This window comes from Elgaria multicarinata, chromosome 4 (assembly GCF_023053635.1).
Source record: "Elgaria multicarinata webbii isolate HBS135686 ecotype San Diego chromosome 4, rElgMul1.1.pri, whole genome shotgun sequence".
Taxonomy (NCBI): domain Eukaryota; kingdom Metazoa; phylum Chordata; class Lepidosauria; order Squamata; family Anguidae; genus Elgaria; species Elgaria multicarinata.
In genome coordinates, this window is record NC_086174.1 from 10653048 (window position 1) to 10671773 (window position 18726).

The following is an 18726-nucleotide window of genomic DNA, read 5'->3' on the forward strand; positions in this document are numbered from 1 at the left end:
TCCTCCCCTGCTGCCTCGTTCCTTACACACACCGGTTTTTCTTTTATAAGAATCTGCAGAGCTCCGCAAATAAAACATTACTGTTCCTTAGCTTGTATGTGCGCGTATTAATAGCTGCACTATATATATATATATAAAAAAAAAGGTTCACGCCCACCGGAACAACTTTGCTCCGCAAGGGCTCTCGTATGACTGCATATTCTGAGCAGTAAATTCAGGAGATATATCACTATTGCTGCTGCAGTGTGACATTCTTTGCCTAGATACGAATCTATGAAAATTCAGGTTTATATTCAATGAGGAGCAATCCCGTTGTCTTATAGACAGGGGCCCAGTCTTATGCTATTATCATCACTCTGATAACAGTGAGTTGATAAAGGAGAAAGGTCCTGTGGAAGTGGCCCAATGCCGTCCTCTCTCCCGCTAGCATGACAAACCATAGAATTGGTTTCTCTCTTTCAAACTATTTCCTGCTCCTGCCTCCAGGTGTAATGGTGCTGGAGTAGTATGAACTCAGCTTCAGGGATCTCAAAATCGATGGGCCTAACACCAGATGTTGTCAGATGGACAGATGGCATACCTGCAACTGTAGTCCTTCGTGGCCATCTGTACATTCACACATATGGGCCTGGTTCAGAAGACACTCTGGGCTTTGTGGTTAACTTAACCATGTTCAGCTGTGGTTAACGCTAACCACGTGCGGAATGCTTGCAGACAACACTTTTAACCCTTTTGTAGTTAAGATTTCCTTAGTGAGCCTAACCACAATGTGGTTAAACAGGGCAGATGGTTAGGGAAAGCATGTCAGACAACACCATAAACCATGGTTAGGCATTTCATTAACCATTTTGTGGTTAAGCAGCATGGTTTAGCGTGTCATCTGAACAGGGTCATGGCAGAACCCATATATGTAATGCACAGAGACCACAAAGAAGGATCAGCAGTGGACGAGCATTCCTGAGTCTTAAAACTGAAGTGTAGCTCCAAGCGGGCACAAGCCCTGACAACGACGTATTAAGGAAAGCCTACCTTTCCGTTTCTTTTGAAAAAGAACTACTGCCAAACTTGGCCATGCCACTGAACGATGGGACGGTTTTGCATTGTGTCACAAGATCTGCGCTCCTGTAACTGTCCAAGCAGCCCTCGTCCACCGATGTCCTTTTAAACACAAGCCTGCAAGCGTGTTGACCAACATCCGGCACGCTCTGCCGAGAAATGGTGAGCTTAAGTTCATAGCTCTGCAAATAAAGTGTCTTTAATTGCTTTTTAATAAAGGAAGGCTTGGGATTCAGACGTACCTTTTTCCTCTTCTGCAAGAGGTCTGCTGGCAAGTAATAATGGAGCTGTTTCTTCTTCACGTGAGTAGCTTCGATCTTCATGCCTTCTTTCAACATGTTGATATTATTTGCTTGCCTATAAACTAAGACCAAGGGTGACCACGTCAAGCAGCTTGACTGCAGCTCAAGAAAACCTGTCCAACAACATGAGCTGCCACTTGTTCTGCTGTAGCTAGAGCAACAGCATCCCACATTCAGGAAGTGGGGTAAAACCTTGCAGCTCTGCTCTGTTTTTATAGGGAAAGACAGTGTGGTGTAGTGGCTACAGTGTCGGACTGGGAGTTAGGAGATACGGGTTCTAGTCTCCACTCGGACATGGAAACCCCCTGGGCGACTTTGGGCCAGTCACAGACTCTCAGCCCAACCCACCTCACAGGGTTGTTGTTGTGAGGATAAAGTGGACCTTGCAGGGAAAAAGGTGGGATGTAAATGTAATAATAACAATAAGGGAAGGGAAAAAAGAAAATTGTGCATTTTCTGAGCAGCTACAATGGTTCTTAAGATGCTACATTGTCCTGTCCTAAGTTTTAAACCCCATGGCAAGGGACAAGTACTAGGAGGGGATCACCAATAAATTAATACTCTACCGGAGATAGACACAACTCCCTTTCCTTCTGGGACCTGGACATTTAAGATCTCTTTTTTTCTTTTTAGATAAATCATCAAACAAACATGACCAGTGGGCAACAATATCTACGCCCTTGATCAGAGTTATGCTTCCTGTCTGACTCTCACACGCTTCTTAGCAGAGTTAGGAGGAAGTCCTCCTTGGTTCTCTAGCGTGCAAAAGAGTCTTGCCATACCTTTAAGATGTCTATAAAGGCCCTAGAAGTTATCAGCATACTGAAGCTTGCATGTTTCAAACTAGATTTGAGAATTGCTAGCCAATCTTTAAACTAACTGCCAGCTAGTTTAAATGCTTGCATCTACTAAGCCAAATGTCACTTTGCAATGCTTAGGATTACTACCATGACTGCTCAGAAGAGTCAAATCAAATCAAATTTTATTACAGTCATAGACCAGCAGATTAAAAATAGCTAGAAATACAGTAAGTATAAAAGCAAGCCAAATTAAGAACAGGGAGACAAGCGTAACTAACCAACAGGTTAAAATAACTACAATTACAACTATTACGAAAGCAATCCAGTTAAACACAGGGGAACAAGAGTCTTGTATCTGAAACACAAGATGTCATAAACATAATAGAAACGGTACCTCTATACAGGTTTACTATCCTTGATTTATCGTAATTTTTCTGCAGGTGATAGCAGATTCATAGAATCGTGGTACGTTGTGTGTAATCAGGGGGTTCCAATCTAGTAACCTCAAGATTGGATTACTGCAGCACGCTCTGTGTGGGGCTGCCCTTAAAGCTGCTCCAGAAGCTGGAGCTAGTGCAGAATGCTGCAGCTCGGCTGTTGTCTGGAGCTGCCCCTTTCCAGCATGTAACTCCTCTGCTGAGGGAACTGCACTGGCTGCCTATTCGCTACAGGGCCAGGGTTAAGGTTCTTGTACTTGTGTACAAAGCCCTAAACAACTTGGGACCAGGATATCTGAGAGAGCGCCTTCTCTCCTACCAACCTGCCCGGTCCCTGAGGTCATCCGAGGGCTTGCTCCTCGTGGTTCCACATAGATCCATCCTCCGACTGGAATCCACCAGGAGAAGAGCCTTCAGCGTGGTGGCCCCCCTCCTGTGGAACTCCCTGCCTCTGGAGGTCAGGCAGGCGCCAACCTTGTACTCCTTTCGGCGCCTCCTGAAAACATCTTTATTCCAAGAAGCCTTTCCTTAATATGCAGCCTTAAATCTCTGTTTTTCCTTCTTTTAAATTTTGTTTTAACTGTTTTATTCTGTTTTTATTTTCATTTTAATTGTGTACACCACTCTGATATTTTTCAATGGGGAGTGGTATATAAATATTCTAAATAAATTAATTAATAGGTATTTTAAATAAAATGCTTCAGATCTCCTTGGTACTCAGAAGGGTCTTCAAAATGCAAAATAAGAGAGCTTTATATAGTCCAGGATAAATGGGGGGTGGGGGCAGAGGCGGGGAAAGGACAGAGAGGAAGTAGCTTTTTTGTTTCCATAGCAGTACAGTTTGCTTAGTGAGCATGTTAAGAGGGCATGCAGAATCCTATGAGGTCCCAGCAATAGCATTTGATATCTTTGCAAACAAGTTCAGCTACAGATGTCTAAAAGATAAGTCTAAGTTACAGATGTTGGAGGAATCTGTCCAGGGGGTGGAGTTTGCAGAGCTTTCAAGTAGCTCCACCCCCCCACCCCGAACTTCAACTCGCTTCCCCATGATTTGGTCCGACTCAATCTGCATCAAGTTGAACATCCACTAAGCCAAATGTCCATTTAGCTCGCAGATTTTCCGTTTTGTTTTCTTGTCAGTAGAAAGTTGCACAAATTCCAGCCTCAATTTTGTAATTTGCACAAATTCCAATCATAATTTGCGCAACTTTCCATTGTGGGGGGGGGGGTAATGCAAAAAGTCCCCAGATTTCAGAAAAAGCCTGCAGCTCAGCTCGCAAACACAAGCTGAGCTAGGCAGGAAGCAGGGATCTGCTAAGTTCAAAAAGGGTCAGATTTTCAAACGGAGGTACTGTTAGCGGGTGGTTCATCTGTCCGGTGAGGTGACGGACAGATTACGATAAATCAAGGATAGTAAACCTGTATAGAGGTACCGTTTCTATTATGTTTATGACATCTTGTGTTTCAGATACAGGACTCTTGTTCCCCTGTGTTTAACTGGATTGCTTTCGTAATAGTTGTAATTGTAGTTATTTTAACCTGTTGGTTAGTTACGCTTGTCTCCCTGTTCTTAATTTGGCTTGCTTTTAGACTGAAATTAGGTATCTCTTTAGAAACACACAAACACACACACACACACGGCTCATTCAAAACAGACTTTCAATGACAGAAGGATTTACCTGTATCCGTGAATGACTGGATATCGTAGGTTAAGTCAATGTTTAAAAACTCTGCATTCTCCACTTTCTTAAAAGTTACTCCCAGAAACCACATAGACACGTAGTCACTCCTGAAGGAAGAGTCCCAGGACAACACATTAACTAAAAGCACTGGTATGCTGTTAGTACAGTTGTAGGAAAGAGATTCAATTTAAAGTTTGCTTCAGTATTACTTAGGCATAATACTAGTTTCCTTGGCAGAGGAAGCAAGAGCTTTAGAGGTCTAAATGGCAGCAGGGCTACACTTCGTAAGAGAGTCATGGACGTTGCAACCTCAAGTGGCCCTATCTATCCTAATGTTAAGGATAGTGGGATTTATAAAAGGGAGAATCAATTGGCAAGTAGGAGGTGCTTAACTCTTTTCTGAACAGTCAGTCTTCTCATCAAATGACACACACCCCTACCAGATTTGGAAAAACAAAGTAGTTGATAGTAGGGCTGTGCACGCACGCCCCCCCCCCAACTGCTCCTTATCCCGATCTGGACATTCTGGATCGGGCCTGAACTGATCAGGGTCGATCCAGACCCCCTCAACCCACCCTGGAACCGGATCAAGATCCGGAGGTCCGGATCAACATTCAGACGCCATTTTGCACCCACTTACCTGCCTCTGCGGCGGAGGCAGGTAAGTGGGGAAGGGGGGACAAAATGGCATCCAAATAAGCCCCCCTTTCCCCCTACCTGGCTCTGCCATCCACCTCCCCACAGATTGCGGCGGACAGCAGAGCCAGGTAAGCCCCCCTCCCCCCCCAGCTCTGTCGCCGCCGTCCGTGTGGCGGCTTCGATCGCCTCTGACACCTAAGGCCAGAAGTAGGCCGCGGCCTACTTCTGGGCTTATGCATCCGGCGGCAGTCGAAGAAGCCAGACACAAGCACGGCGCCAGTGGCTGACGGCGGACGCAGGTAAGCTCCCCTTACCTGTCTCCAAAGCTTCGGAATGATCTGAATCAATTCGGATGGTTCTGAACCGCTTTGGGTTGATCCGGACTTCCCCCGACCCACTCTGGAACCAGGTTTAGGAGGTCCCGATCGGCCCGCTTCGCTTCGGATTTGGGGATCCGAAATGGAGCGGAGCACACCCCTGGTTGATAGTACCCCCCTACCTCCAAATGAAGCTCTGAGAACAGAAGAAACCAAGCTACCAGAAGGAGGGGGTTGCGGGTACATGAAAACTAAGCAAGAGCCCTTTCATCTGCCAATTTTCCCCTGCAAATGCTACTTCCCATGCATTCAACTCCTTAAGGAAACAAGCAATTGCCAGTATAACATGTATTTACATCCTGGTGCTAACGAAGAGTATTGCAACATCTTAAAGATTTAGAAACTTTTATTATGGCATAATCCAGCCTTCCCTGACCTGGTGCTCGCCCGAAGTTTTGGACTGAAGTTCCCTTCAGCTCCACCTAGCATGCCCATGGCCACAAATGCAGAGAGGTGTAATCCAAAACATCTGGATAACACCAGGTTGAGGAAAAACTGGCATAAGCCAACTCTTTGGTTTTGCCCCTCTGGAAATAGTTATCCTAATACCACTTATCTTTTCACACATCAGTGTTCAGGAAGCCCAAAAAGCTAGGGATGCAGTGTGCCCAGCTTGTGGGGCTTCACCCAGCTCATGAAGACTCCATTGCAGAGCCTCCTAGGGTTCTTCCAGAAGCCTGGGTTTGGGATCCAAGCACCGGCCCCTAGAGAAATCCCTGCTGTTATCTCCAGTTGGAGACAACGGTGGAGGATGCCGCTGGGAAGGACTCTTCTGGAACTGGGAAGGGCTGTCCTTCCCAGTGCTGGCTGACTAGCTTTGCACAGTGTGTGCCCCCCACTCCAATGCAGGCAGCACACACCATGCAAAAATCCGGGGACATGGCCAGCACTGAGAGAAGATGCTGCTCCTTCCAGCAATCATAGAATAGTAGAGTTGGAAGGGGCCTATAAGGCCATCGAGTCCAACTCATTGCTCAATGCAGGAATCCACCTTAAAGCATCCCTGACAGATGGTTGTCCAGCTGCCTCTTGAAGGCCTCTAGTGTGGGAGAGCCCACCACCTTCCTAGGTAACTGGTTCCATTGTCGTACTGCTCTAACAGTCAGGAGGTTTTTCCTAATGTCCAGCTGGAATCTGGCTTCCTGTAACTTGAGCCCATTATTCCGTGTCCTACACTGGGAGGATCGAGAAGAGACCCTGGCCCTCCTCTGAGTGACAACCTTTTAAGTATTTGAAGAGTGCTATCATATCTCCCCTCAGTCTTCTCCTCTCCAGGCTAAACATGCCCAGTTCTTTCAGTCTCTCTTCATAGGACTTTGTTTCCAGACCCCTGATCATCCTGGTTGCCCTGGTTTTGAGTCCCTTCCTCTGTGCTGAGACAAACTCCGTGCACTTCTCAGCAGAGAGAGAAAGGCAAAATGGGTGGAGCCGGATCACAGCCATGGATGTCATCTGGTGATCAGAGGACATTGGGGCGTGGATAGGAGCTGAACCCATTATCAGGTTCTGTCCCGCGCCAGAAGTAATTAACTCACTCTTGGTATTGCTCCCTAGTTCCAGGGAAGGACTGTGGATTCACATGTGCGATGGTAATACGTTCATTCCTTTCCAAGTTTCCAACGAGCACACGGATTTTAGATTCTACCAGGCCAACCCTTAAAAAACAAAAGCAAAGTAAGGTATAGTTAACTATTTTGCTGAATGGCCGGCCGGGCCAGCCAAGTACCTCTGACAACCAGGAGAAATGCGACACCGTGTGGCCCAAAGGTGCAATGCAATGATAACTGAAAAGCTCTTGCAAGTCTTAAAATGATTTATTCTTTATTTTAGCAATTAGAACAGGGTTGTTTTTTTAAAGCAAATTTTCCACCTGCACAAATGCCCTGTCAGACACCCGCCCAAGCCAAAGACATTATTTCTCTTTCACGACTGGACAGATGATCCCCCACACTAGCATCACCTTAAGCTTAACGACAGATTGACAAGGCCATACGGATACCCAGGAAGGACGACTGACCAAGAGAATAACACCACTGGTTGTCACCTACAGCCCCCAATTGAAGCCACAGCAACATATCATCAGTGAACTCCAACCCATCATCAGCACAGACACTTCTCTCATGCACAAGCCTTGGGTGGCAGAGCAGTCCTGGCCTACAGACAACCTCCCAGCCCGAAGCACATCCTAACCAGCAATAGTACACAGGACAGAGACACAGGCAGAGGGACCAGACCATGCAATAGACCCAAGTGCCAGCTCTGCCCCCACATCTATTCAGGCAACACTGTCACAGGACCCAACAACACCAGTCACACCATCAAGGCCTCTTTCACCTGCATCCCTATATAATTTGTGGCACATGCCATCCCTGACTTTATTTATTGATAAGTTCTTAATAAACACATAACACATGTTTTATTTTTTTCACCACTTTTTTCAACTGCACATTATCAGATTTGTAACTGAACATTTCCCCCGCAACTGCACGCTAAAAAACACACCCTGATTTAGAACCCCATCTTTTTGCAGTCAGTCATTTGCAAGGATGGATTTTAGAAAATAAAATAAAATCGATGTATAAATCCTTGCGTTATTTACAAATCCTGGCATTCCATCCCAGCTGGTCATTCTCAGAACTGTAAACTGAGCTTGCTTTTTCCTGCTTCCTGAAGCTCTTAATTCTTTGTGTCATGTCTGATGTTTACTTATCTCTCCACCTCCAGCGCCTCCCCTCATCACATTAAAGCCAAATGCGAACTACTAACATCGGGATTATATCAGTATTTATGGAGACTTACCATTCCAAATGCTGCTTTTCCGTGGGAGAACGGGCAATCAGTACGATGTAATGTCTGGAAATGGAGACAGCTAACATTTGATCAGTTTTAATCATTACAGAAGGGGGGGGGGGAAGCCTTTCCAAGATGCCAGTTAACTTTCATAGTTCTGCAAACTTCCTTGGTTGGGACACTTTTGTAAGCCACCTTGGTTGGCTTCAGAAATTCAACAAATACAAATACATCTCTAGTAATCCTTTATACCCATTGTGGCGTTACCCCACAATTGATTATATTGCATATGACTGGATTAGTATGTCTGATAAGTAGGGAATGTTAGAACTGAGTGGGCATGGTTTATGATGCAATAGGTGTGGGGGCAAAGGAGTATATAAGGAGAGTGTTGGGAGTTTGTGAGGTAGTTAGAGTTTGAGTGTGTGTGAGGAGAGTTGTTTATTTGTAGAATAAGAAGAGTTTGGAATCTAGGGACTTAGGAGTGATGTAAAGAGTGAGGTGGTTGGTGTGTGGAGAGTTTAGATTAGGCAGGATTGAAAGAATTATATTTTTATTTAAGGCTTTTAAATAACAATAAACTTATTTTGTTAGCTACCAAATACCAAGTGTCAGTTTGGCATTTGCCTGACAGTTGTTAAACACCCACACCAAATTATACCCACAGTATATTTAGAGCAGATCCTGAATTAAACCGGTTTCCTTCGTAGTTAGGGGAAAGGTTTTATTTAATCCTCCCTCCGGTTTTCAAGTGGTGGTACTCGGCCTGAGAAGGGTTTATGCGACGGGCCTAGCGTAAAGGGTCTGTTACGTCGCACCCATGTCTTCTGGAAATCCTTTCCTAACCTCGCTGCCTATCGATTAACCTCCCCACATCTCCGCGACTGCTTCCAAGCCTGCATTTCCCAGCCATCCCCCTGGATTGTGAGGGTCCTGGTACAGAGGCTTGCTTTGCTTCTGTAGGCCATCTTGCTCAGCTGAGCTACTAAAGCAGTAGTGGTAGATGACCTTGGAAACTTCAGGAGGAGGGTTGAACTTTCAAGTGCATTTGCTGGTCAATAAACATTAGATTATATTTTAGGAGCGTTCACGCTACTAGCAGTTGAGGGGTAGCGCATGAATCCTTTGGCCACCGCAACAGACTGCACATGGGATACTTCCAGACACGGTTGTTCTCGTGCAATCACCCTGCCTTGTTCATAGAACTATATGGGGAGCAAGGTTCCAGATGACCATGCCTTTCTTTTGCAACCGTCTTGTGTTTTCCCACTGTTTCTTCCATCTTCCTTCTTACTATAAAAAAAGTCTTTTAAGGAGGGAAAGATGGAATATCGTTTGACTAATAGCATAAAGAGCTTCTGCCTGGAAGCACCCGTGTTCACGAGGAGCTTTCTGGAAACTGGAAAGAGGTAGATTCTCTTGGCCAAGAAACAGACCAAGATGCTTCAACTCTACAGGTTCAATTCTTCCCTCTTCCTCTCTCTTTTTAAAATATTTTTTATTTATTGCATTTCTATACCACCCAATAGCCAAAGCTCAATTAATGCTGGGTATATCAGTATGAACGTAACCATAGAATCATAGAATAGCAGTTGGAAGGGGCCTACAAGGCCATCAAGTCCAACCCCCACTGCTCAATGCAGGAATCCACCCTAAAGCATCCCTGACAGATGCTTGTCCAGCTGCCTCTTGAAGGCCTCTAGTGTGGGAGAGCCCACAACCTCCCTAGGTAACTGGTTCCATTGTCGTACAGCTCTAACTGTCAGGAAGTTTTTCCTGATGTCCAGCCGGAATCTGGCTTCCTGTAATTTGAGCCCATTATTCCGTGTCCTGCACACTGGGATGATTGAGAAGAGATCCTGGCCCTCCTCTGTGTGACAACCTTTTAAGTATTTGAAGAGTGCTATCAGTATGTTAACCACACACTGTGATTAACATCTGAGGCCTTCCTCAGAGTGCCTCCTCCGAAAGATGTTGAGGCTGGCAACAAGGGAGAGGACCATTTTAGTGGTGGACCCCCCACCCACCCCCCAACTGCAGAACTCTCCCCACTCTCAGCAAGGTGACCTGGCACCAATATTGTCTTATTTTTGGTCAAGACCTTCGTCTAATTTCAGGCATTTGAAGGTGTATGATGAGCTTTTTATGCATTAGTGACTTGGGTTATGGTATGTACTGATGTTATCGTTTGTTGTGTTTTGGTATTTAATGGAAATTGTTTAGATATTTTATATTTTGCATGTTTCATAATTTTGTTGTAAGTCACCTTGGGTATTTTTTTTTTTTTTTTAGAGAAAGATGACTTAACAAATTCTAATAATAACACTAGATTGTTTTGGACGCAAACTTTTTTAAAAAATCAAAATTGGCTCTGTACTATTTCATTTGCATTTTGTTCAAATAATCAGTACTATTTTATGGGCTAATTGTATATTATTTAGTAGCAATGTATTTCATAAATAAAGAGAAAATTAAAAAGTCAGCGATTAATACGCAGTTCAGTACTGCATATATATTTCATTTCATTTGTTTTTCTTCATTACCTGGCAAAGACCTTTCGAATTTGTCCAAACTTTTTATTTCCAGTGTGTTGTCAGACAAGGATGTTTATCTGGCCTATTGTATCATTGTGGTTATTTTATTATAGTTTTACTTCTGTAAGCCGCTTTGGGTACCTTAGTAGCTAAAAATCAGGGCATGAAATTGCAATAATAATAAATAATAATAATAATAATAATAATAATAATAATAATAATAATAATTTGTAACCCGCCTTTTCCCCAATACTGGGCCTCAAGGTGGCTTTACAAAATTAAAACATAAACAATTAAAACATATAAATAGAAATATACAAAAGTTAGATGTGCTTCACTATTAAACCATTTAAAACGCAACAATTTTTAAAAAGTCAAATGCATAAACAGAGGTCCAGACTATTTGCCAAAGGCCTGCCTCTGGAAGCACACCAAGGAGGGAGTCAGTCTCGCTTCCCTGGGAAGGGAGTTCCAGAGCCCTGGAGCAGCCACCAAGAAGGCTGCTGGACAACCATCTGTCATTCAAGAGGCTGCTGGACAACCATCTGTCAAGTATGCTGTAGGGTGGATTCCTGCATTGAGCAGGGGGTTGGACTTGATGGCCTTTTTGGACCCTTCCAACTCTACTATTCTATGATTCTATGAAGGGCCTCTCCTGCATTCCCACCAGGCATGCCTGTGATGTGGTGGGACCGAGAGAAGGTCCTCCCCTGAAAATCTCAAAGCACGGGCAGACTCGTAAGGGAGAATACAGCCTTTCAGATAATTTGGACCCAAGCCATATAGGGCTTTATACGTCATAATCAGCACTTTGAATTGTGCTCGGAAACAGACCGGACTTTGAAATCCCAGGTCACATACTTGTACTTTTGGAAAAAGTTGGGTGGTTCAAGAAGCTTCGGCCAGTCTGATTTTCCTTGAATAATCTCATCTGCAACCATAAGACCTGTTTAGACATAAAACAGCTGTGTAAGTGCTTTATGATCAGCTTTTGTAGATCTGGGGTGCTTTCAGAAAACCAAACCTGGAGAGGGGTTTGGAAGTCTGAAAAGGGGCGCAAAAGTCACTAGATGTTTCTAGTGCATAGCTCTGAGACAGAAACTAGGAGCAGGTAGGAGTCCCAAACCCTATCAGAGGTTCATATCTCATCCAATAACCACAGACTCATTTCTCGGCCTCCACTGTCCTCATTTAGACCATGTCTCCCTCCTTTCTCCTCCTCCTCCAGTCACCTCTAATCTGAACCTGGCAAGTTTGCACATTCCTTTTGGGGTGAAAAAGACATTACAAAAGGTGTGGGACTGCTACCCACAACTCTTCCTGCTTACATCTAAGAATAGCTTTATATACTATGCATTTCCTTGTCCCCGACAGCCACCCAAAAGAGCCAGGAGCTGGTAAATACAATGCACAATGGATTTACATCATGCTTTGCATTACACTGAGCATTACTGGGAAAAGGAAGAGTGAAATGGAGTGGGTGTGGCAGGTCTGTGCCACACCTAATTCTACCCTTTCCCAACAAGCTTTGCACAAGGACACCCAACCCCACATTCCTACCACCTCTTACATTCCAGTATGTTTTACCTTTAGTTGTTGTACTAATGCTGTTGTTATAATGTTGTTCCCACCCTCAATCCAAAGGGAGAGGTGGGTAAGAAATAAATATATTATTATTTGCTCCCAGAGAGCTAGAGCTGACTAAAATGGCCACTGTCTTTACTCATGGAGAGACACAGCCCCAATGATTAAGGGGCTGGAGCATCTCTCCTAGGAGGGAAGGTTACATCAACTGGGATTGTTTAGCTTGGAAAAAAGGAGGCTACGGGGAGACATGATAGAGGTGTACAAAATTATGCATGGTCTGGAGAATGTGGATAGGGAGACATTTTTCTCCCTCTCTCAAAATACTAGAAGCCAATGGGGTCATCCCATGAAACTGATGGGTGGGAGTTCCAGGACAAATAAAAGGAAGGACTTCTTCACACAGCTTATAGTTAAATTATGGAACTCACTACCACAAGATGTAGTGATAGCCACCAATCTGGAGGGCTTCAAAAGGGGGTTGGATAAATTCCTGGAGGCGAAGGCTATCGATGGCTACTAGCCCTGACAGTTGTGCGCTATCTCCAGTATCCAGGCAGTAAGCCTGTGTGCACCAGTTGCTGGGGAACATGGGTGGGAGGGTGCTGTTGCACCATGTCCTGCTTGTTCATCCCTGGCCAATGGCTGGTTGGCCACTGTGTGGACAGAGTGCTGGACTAGATGGACCCTTGGTCTGATCCAGCATGGCACGTCTTATGTTCTTATGAACAGTTGAAGAATTTCTCCCCTGCCCGGAGAACATTCAGCACAAAGGTGCCCCACAATTTCGTGGCTTGCAAGTAGGGTGGAGAATTTTAGGACGCATTCTTGCTGAGCTCTTGCATCTGTTCTCTCTCACTCACACACACCTACCTCTATCAAGGAACAACTCCCATGCTTAGAATAACCATCACATATAAACCATGCCAGCTCCGAGCGCTTGAGAGTCCTTGCACAAGACACCCTCAATGGGGGCCCCTCCTTCAGTGACCCTACCTTCTCACCGCCATCGACACTAGCTGCAATTACCCCTGGGGCATGTCTAGACTTCCCAGCGGAGGGGGGAGGATCTCGCGATATGGTGATCGCAAGCTCCTCCCCCTCAGTCCACATGTGGCGCGTGACATCCCGGGAGGAAGGAGGACGTCGTGAGCGCCATTTTTTTCCCCTGAAGATGAGTGCAGGAGTGCCCCAACAAAAAAGTTAGTTTAAAAAACCAACGATCCGGCTCCCCCCCACCCCACCCCCGATGGGCATGGAGCCCGAGGAGCTCCGTGCCCCATTTACTCGTGAGGAGCTGGGATGAAACCGCTCCTCCTGGAGTCTCGGGACGATCCCAAGACCACGGGAAAAGTCGGGATTAAGTCCCTCCCTGCCCTCAGGATCCCCTGCGCGTTATGTGGAAGCACAGGGATGATCCCGGGGCGATCCCCGGGATAAAAACTGGTGTAGACATGCCCCATATCCTCTTTCCTATCATTGCTTCCTCTTTCTTGCCTGACAGGGAGAGAGCCAGTGAACAAGCAGGTAGAGGCATCTACCCCTTCTCACCAGTGCATTTGCCTGGGCTAAAGTGAGAGGCAGGTGAACAAGGAAGTTGGAAAGGTGAAGAGGAAAAGCAACTCCAAGGGGCTTTCATCAGTGGGCCCAGCTGGGGTGGGGTGGGGGCATCTGAAGGTGCCCTGCCCTGCCTACCCTTGGTACCGACCCTGGAGATCAGTATCAGGTGCAGCTTTATCTCAAAGCAACTCAAGCCCATCACCAGATTCCTGGGAAAAGTTAGCAGGAACTGCCAACAGACCTGATTAAGGGAAATATATTTCTATCAGGTTTGGTCAGATAGAAAGTGAGCCAGAGTGCCAGTTTTGTACAGAAATTCCCTTCCCTTTCTTGTTTTCTTCTGATTTTATTAGAATGTAAGCCTATGCAGCACGGCAGGGTCTTGCTATTTTATTGTTTTACTCTGAACAGCACCATGCACACTGTTGGTGCTATATAAATAAATTAAAAAATAAATAACAGAAATAGAATACAAAAGTAAAAACAACTCTCAACCATGAACGTGGAAAGATCCCCTTTGTTACAGAGGACTGCCAGCATACAAGTTAGGACCCGAAATAATGGGTTACAAGATACTGAGATTCCGATTAAATATAAGGAAAAACTTCCGGAAAGTATGATCTGTGGAACAGTGGAGCAATCTAGCTATGCAGGTTGTAGGTTGTCCACCTCTGGAGGTTTTTTAAAGAGTTTGGACAGCCACCTCCCACGGATGGTTTAATTGGTTTTCCTGGAGAGGATGGTCAGCCTTCCTCAACCTGGGGCGTTCCAGATGTGTTGGACTACAACTCCCAGAATTAGATTTGTTTGGATTGGTCAGGTGTGTCAACAAAGGTGATTAACAGAAGTCCCATAAGGAATATAATTGGATAGGAAATTTGAAAAAGATCAGGTGGAAGTATTTTAGAGACAGTTGAAGAGTGAGAGAGTTAATGGTTTGTGACTGAAGGAAGAGTGCTCACAACTGGGAAAGGAGAAGGCCTAGTGCAGAGGGAACTCAGCTAGAAGGCCTGGATACCAGAACTTCTGTCTGAGGGAGCAGGTAGCTATGCTTTGAGGAAGCGTAAAGCAGGCAGCAGCGCCCAGCACCAGAACGTTTCAGGCAGAGCCTGACCGGAGGGAACTTCAGGAAGTAGTCCCTGAAACACAATCCTGCTAGAAGCCAGAGGCAACAGGAAAAGCTGTGTGATATGTGGATGTATGTACCTTTAAGAGGCCTGTAGCAGCTAGTCTCCAGGTCCTCATCGAAGGCCTGGGCGGCGCCTCTGTTTCTTCCAGTTGGTGTTGTGGGCCTTGCTGAGGGAGTTTGGAGTGTCACTGTTCTAGGAGGTTTCAGTAATAAAGGAATCCAGCAAGGAAAAGACTCTGAAGTTATTGCCTGGTAGTCTAGGGGCAAGTGGCAGGCTGAGCAGGTAAGCTCACCTGTATGGTCCCTATGCCTGAGGGATACTACATACTAGATGCAGTCCAACACATCTGGAGCGCCCCAGGTTGAGGAAGGCTGGATTAGATTATCCTTGTGGTCCCTTTCCAACTCAACAATTCTCTGAATCTAAGTTAACTGTTCACACCCCTGCCATTTTGAATACGTCCTCCTAATTCTTAAGAGAGGATACGGGGAGATGAAGACGACTTACCATATTTGAATTCTTCCACCATTACCGCTCGGGTTGAAGTAGACACATTATACGTGGAGTTCTGCTGTGGATAGGCTGGTGTGATGATGGGCATCAGATGATAACGATCCGCTGGGTTTACCTGTGGCATATGGAAGGTTGCGCTCAATGGACGGCTGGCGTAGTAGACATGGTGCTCAAGAGCATGAACTGGAAAACATCACTATTTTCAAATCGCACCTCAGTCATGAACTCGCTAGTTGGCCATAGGCAAGCCGTATTCAGCCCGTCCCCATTTCCATTAAGGTATATATGTGGTGTGTAAAACTGACCTTTCATAAAAGGATCGGTGCAAGACAGTAAAGACAATTCATGGAATGTGCTTTGAACTCACTGGCAAAAATTGCTGAATAGGAAGACCTTTTTCTCCCTCTCTCATAATATTAGATGCTGACTGGTGGGAGATTAAGGACAAATAAAAGGAAACACTTCTTCACACAGCACATAATTAAACCGTGGAATTCACTTCCACAAGATGTAGGGAATCTCTACATAAAGAAAAAAAAAATCCCGCACCCTTATCAGGTCTCAGACCTTTTCGCTTTCAGCGACCACGTGATTTTGAACTGAGAAAGGAATGCTATTGCAACCTATTCTTTTCAATGAAACACCACCATCTAGTGGTGGAATAAATGCCATCATTAATTAGATCCTGGATTATCTCTGTATTTTTAGAACACGGGATTACCGGGGGCGGGGAAGGGGGGGGAACCGCGGGAGACATCCTGTCTGTTGACATTGTGATATTTATTTATTTATTACATTTATATACCACCCCATAGCCGAAGCTCTCTGGGAGGTTTACAAAAGTTAAAAACAGAGAACATTAAAAAGTATACAAAATTTAAAACCATCAAAAACAAAAAAAACAACAGTATAAAAACAAGGGTATCCATTTAAAAACAACAATTCTGGAGTCCGTTAGAAAACAAACCAACTTAGCATTGTTAAATGCTGTTAAATGCCTGGGAAAAGAGAAAAGTCTCGACCTGGCGCCGAAAAGATGTAATCGACCTGCAAACTTTGTGAGCATGCTATAAATTGCTCATTTAGAGAAGCCTGTAGTGATGGCCACCAATTCATGGAGAAGGCGACCAATGGCCACTAGTCCTGATGGCTGTATGCCACCTCCAACTTCAGGTGCAGTATGCCTATATACACTAGTTGCTGGGGAACAGGGGTGAGAGGGTGCTGCTGCACTCATATCTTGCTTGTGGGTTCCTGGTCAACAGCTGCTTGGCCACTGTGTGAACAGAATGCTGACTAGATGGACCCATGGTCTGATCCAGTATGGCTCTTCTTATATTCCTATATGAATACCAAGTCATGTTAAGTTCCTCCTACATGATGCAGGAGAACCATCCACATTTGCTGTGGAATTTATACCCTGCTTTCCCCTTCCAAATAGGAATATTCAAAATATTTAAAAAAAAATCCAAACAAGATGAAAACCCATAGAGATCAAGGCAGCAATATAACCATAAAATGTAAAAGAGGGCACCTCTGAATTGTCCTCCAACCTCCCTTGTCAAGACAAGAGAACTCTATATCACAAGTGATCAAAAGTGTTCCCTCTACCGTAACTGCACCCCTGAGTAAAAACAATGTATGTTGTGCCATAGAACTTAAAAGGCTTTCAGTAAAGGACATGGGTGTCTTTGGAGTTAGCAAGTTTTGAGAGAGGTTCCATGGCTATTGTGAACGAGGTACTCAAGTCCAGTATGTGTCAGGTCTCCCTTCTCCATCTCCTTCAATGAAGGCCGCAGCCCTCAGAGAGAGCTACTGCCATTGCTGTTGAGGGAGGCAGTATTGTTTCAAAGCAATGTGCTCTACAAACCCTGGGGTCCCAGACTGGCAAGTTGAGACTGCTCTCTTCAGGTTGCTTCAACAAGACGGGATTGGGCCATTCCCTGGAAGAGAAACCAGTGACAGCCTGTAATAGACATGGGGATAAGATAGCCCACAGATACTCCTCTCATTTCCCCCTCACACATGTGTTGTCTGCTATAGTCTAGGAACTTATACGCCCGTTATTCTTATCTGTGCACAATGCCGGCATCGTCACGTCTGCAGAAAATCTGACAAAGCGGGAAGAGACATATGTAGGAATGGTACTGTTCTACACCATGGAAACACAAATTATGCAAGCCTTCTCCAGCCCAGGGCCTCCCAGATGTATTGGACTACAACACCCATTATGCCCAGCCAAATTAGCCATGTGTCCAACACATTTGGAAGACACCAAGTTGGGGCAAGCTGAATTATACGAATAAGTCACACCGTGCAAATTAAGACCAAATTGGACACAAGCATAAATGCAAATGGGTTTCAGCTTCTTTTGGGGAGTAGGTTCACACATTGGCTCAGTTCAGACAACACATGTCTCAATGGCGGTTTTAGAACTCCACGGTGGAGTTGTTACACCACTGTTGAGAAATGTGTTGTCTGGAGGGAAAAGTCCACCCCACGGTGGATTTTATTTTGAAAAACACTCCACCCTGAAAATCCACACTGTGCAGAGGAGTTTCTGCTCAAATGTTGTGTTGTCTGGAGGGCTCCGTAGAGTTTCTTGCTGCATGGAGTGGAGTTTCCCAACTGGCTACAAAGTTCCCTGACCAGAGTAGCCAAAGAAGGATGTGCCGCTCTAGGAGAGCTGCAAGGATTGTTTTTTCACTGCAATGGCTGATGGAATAGCATCGGGATGATTGCAGGAGGAGAGAGGGTGGAGGAACTGTCAAAGACCATGTTGGGTTTTACTCTACTCCACGGGAGCCCACAGTCACGCAACGGTGGAGTTGGAACATGTTGTGTGATATCTCCTAAAAACTCGTCGAGTGGAGTTTTCACACAGCGTAGAGAAACATGTTGTCTGAACTGAGCCTTTGTGAACCTGATTCTTGCCCCTGAACAGTTCCCAGAGGTAATGTGGAGGAGTGGGGAGGTTAGCAGCCAAATACACTCTTAAATTAGCAGTCAGCCACAAAGCCTTCCTTATAAGCTGTCCCTTACCCTGTTAGGATAAAGGGAAAACCAATTGGAGGGTTTATTTTAGGGCAGTGTTCAAGTAGAAGAGAGCAGCACACTTCTTGTTTCATGTTCTCTTTAATGTTACCTGCCCGAAAGCAGTAGACAACATACAATATTAGCAATCAAGAATCTAAAGACACACACAGAATTTAAACACAAACACACATGAACTAAAAAAAAAAACCTAATCAAAGCAGCTGAGTAGCCTCAACAGGAATTCTCAGCCATGCAAACATCTTTAGAGAACCGGTTTGGATGACAG

At 45.1% G+C, this 18726-nt stretch overlaps 1 protein-coding gene across 1 annotated transcript in view; it reads right to left on the reverse strand.

Annotated features, from left to right (window-relative positions):
- Window positions 1–1022: 1022 nt before the first annotated feature.
- Window positions 1023–18726, reverse strand: part of PAPOLG (poly(A) polymerase gamma) — a 34171-nt gene continuing 16467 nt past the window's right edge. Inside the window, exons 10-17 of the mRNA XM_063123795.1 lie at window positions 17275–17347; window positions 15399–15519; window positions 11479–11563; window positions 8093–8146; window positions 6829–6948; window positions 4275–4384; window positions 1299–1420; window positions 1023–1205 (exon numbers count right to left, since the gene is read on the reverse strand). Coding sequence (XP_062979865.1) covers window positions 1026–1205; window positions 1299–1420; window positions 4275–4384; window positions 6829–6948; window positions 8093–8146; window positions 11479–11563; window positions 15399–15519; window positions 17275–17347 — 865 coding nt within the window. The 3' untranslated portion in view covers window positions 1023–1025. The remainder of the gene's footprint in view (window positions 1206–1298; window positions 1421–4274; window positions 4385–6828; window positions 6949–8092; window positions 8147–11478; window positions 11564–15398; window positions 15520–17274; window positions 17348–18726) is intronic.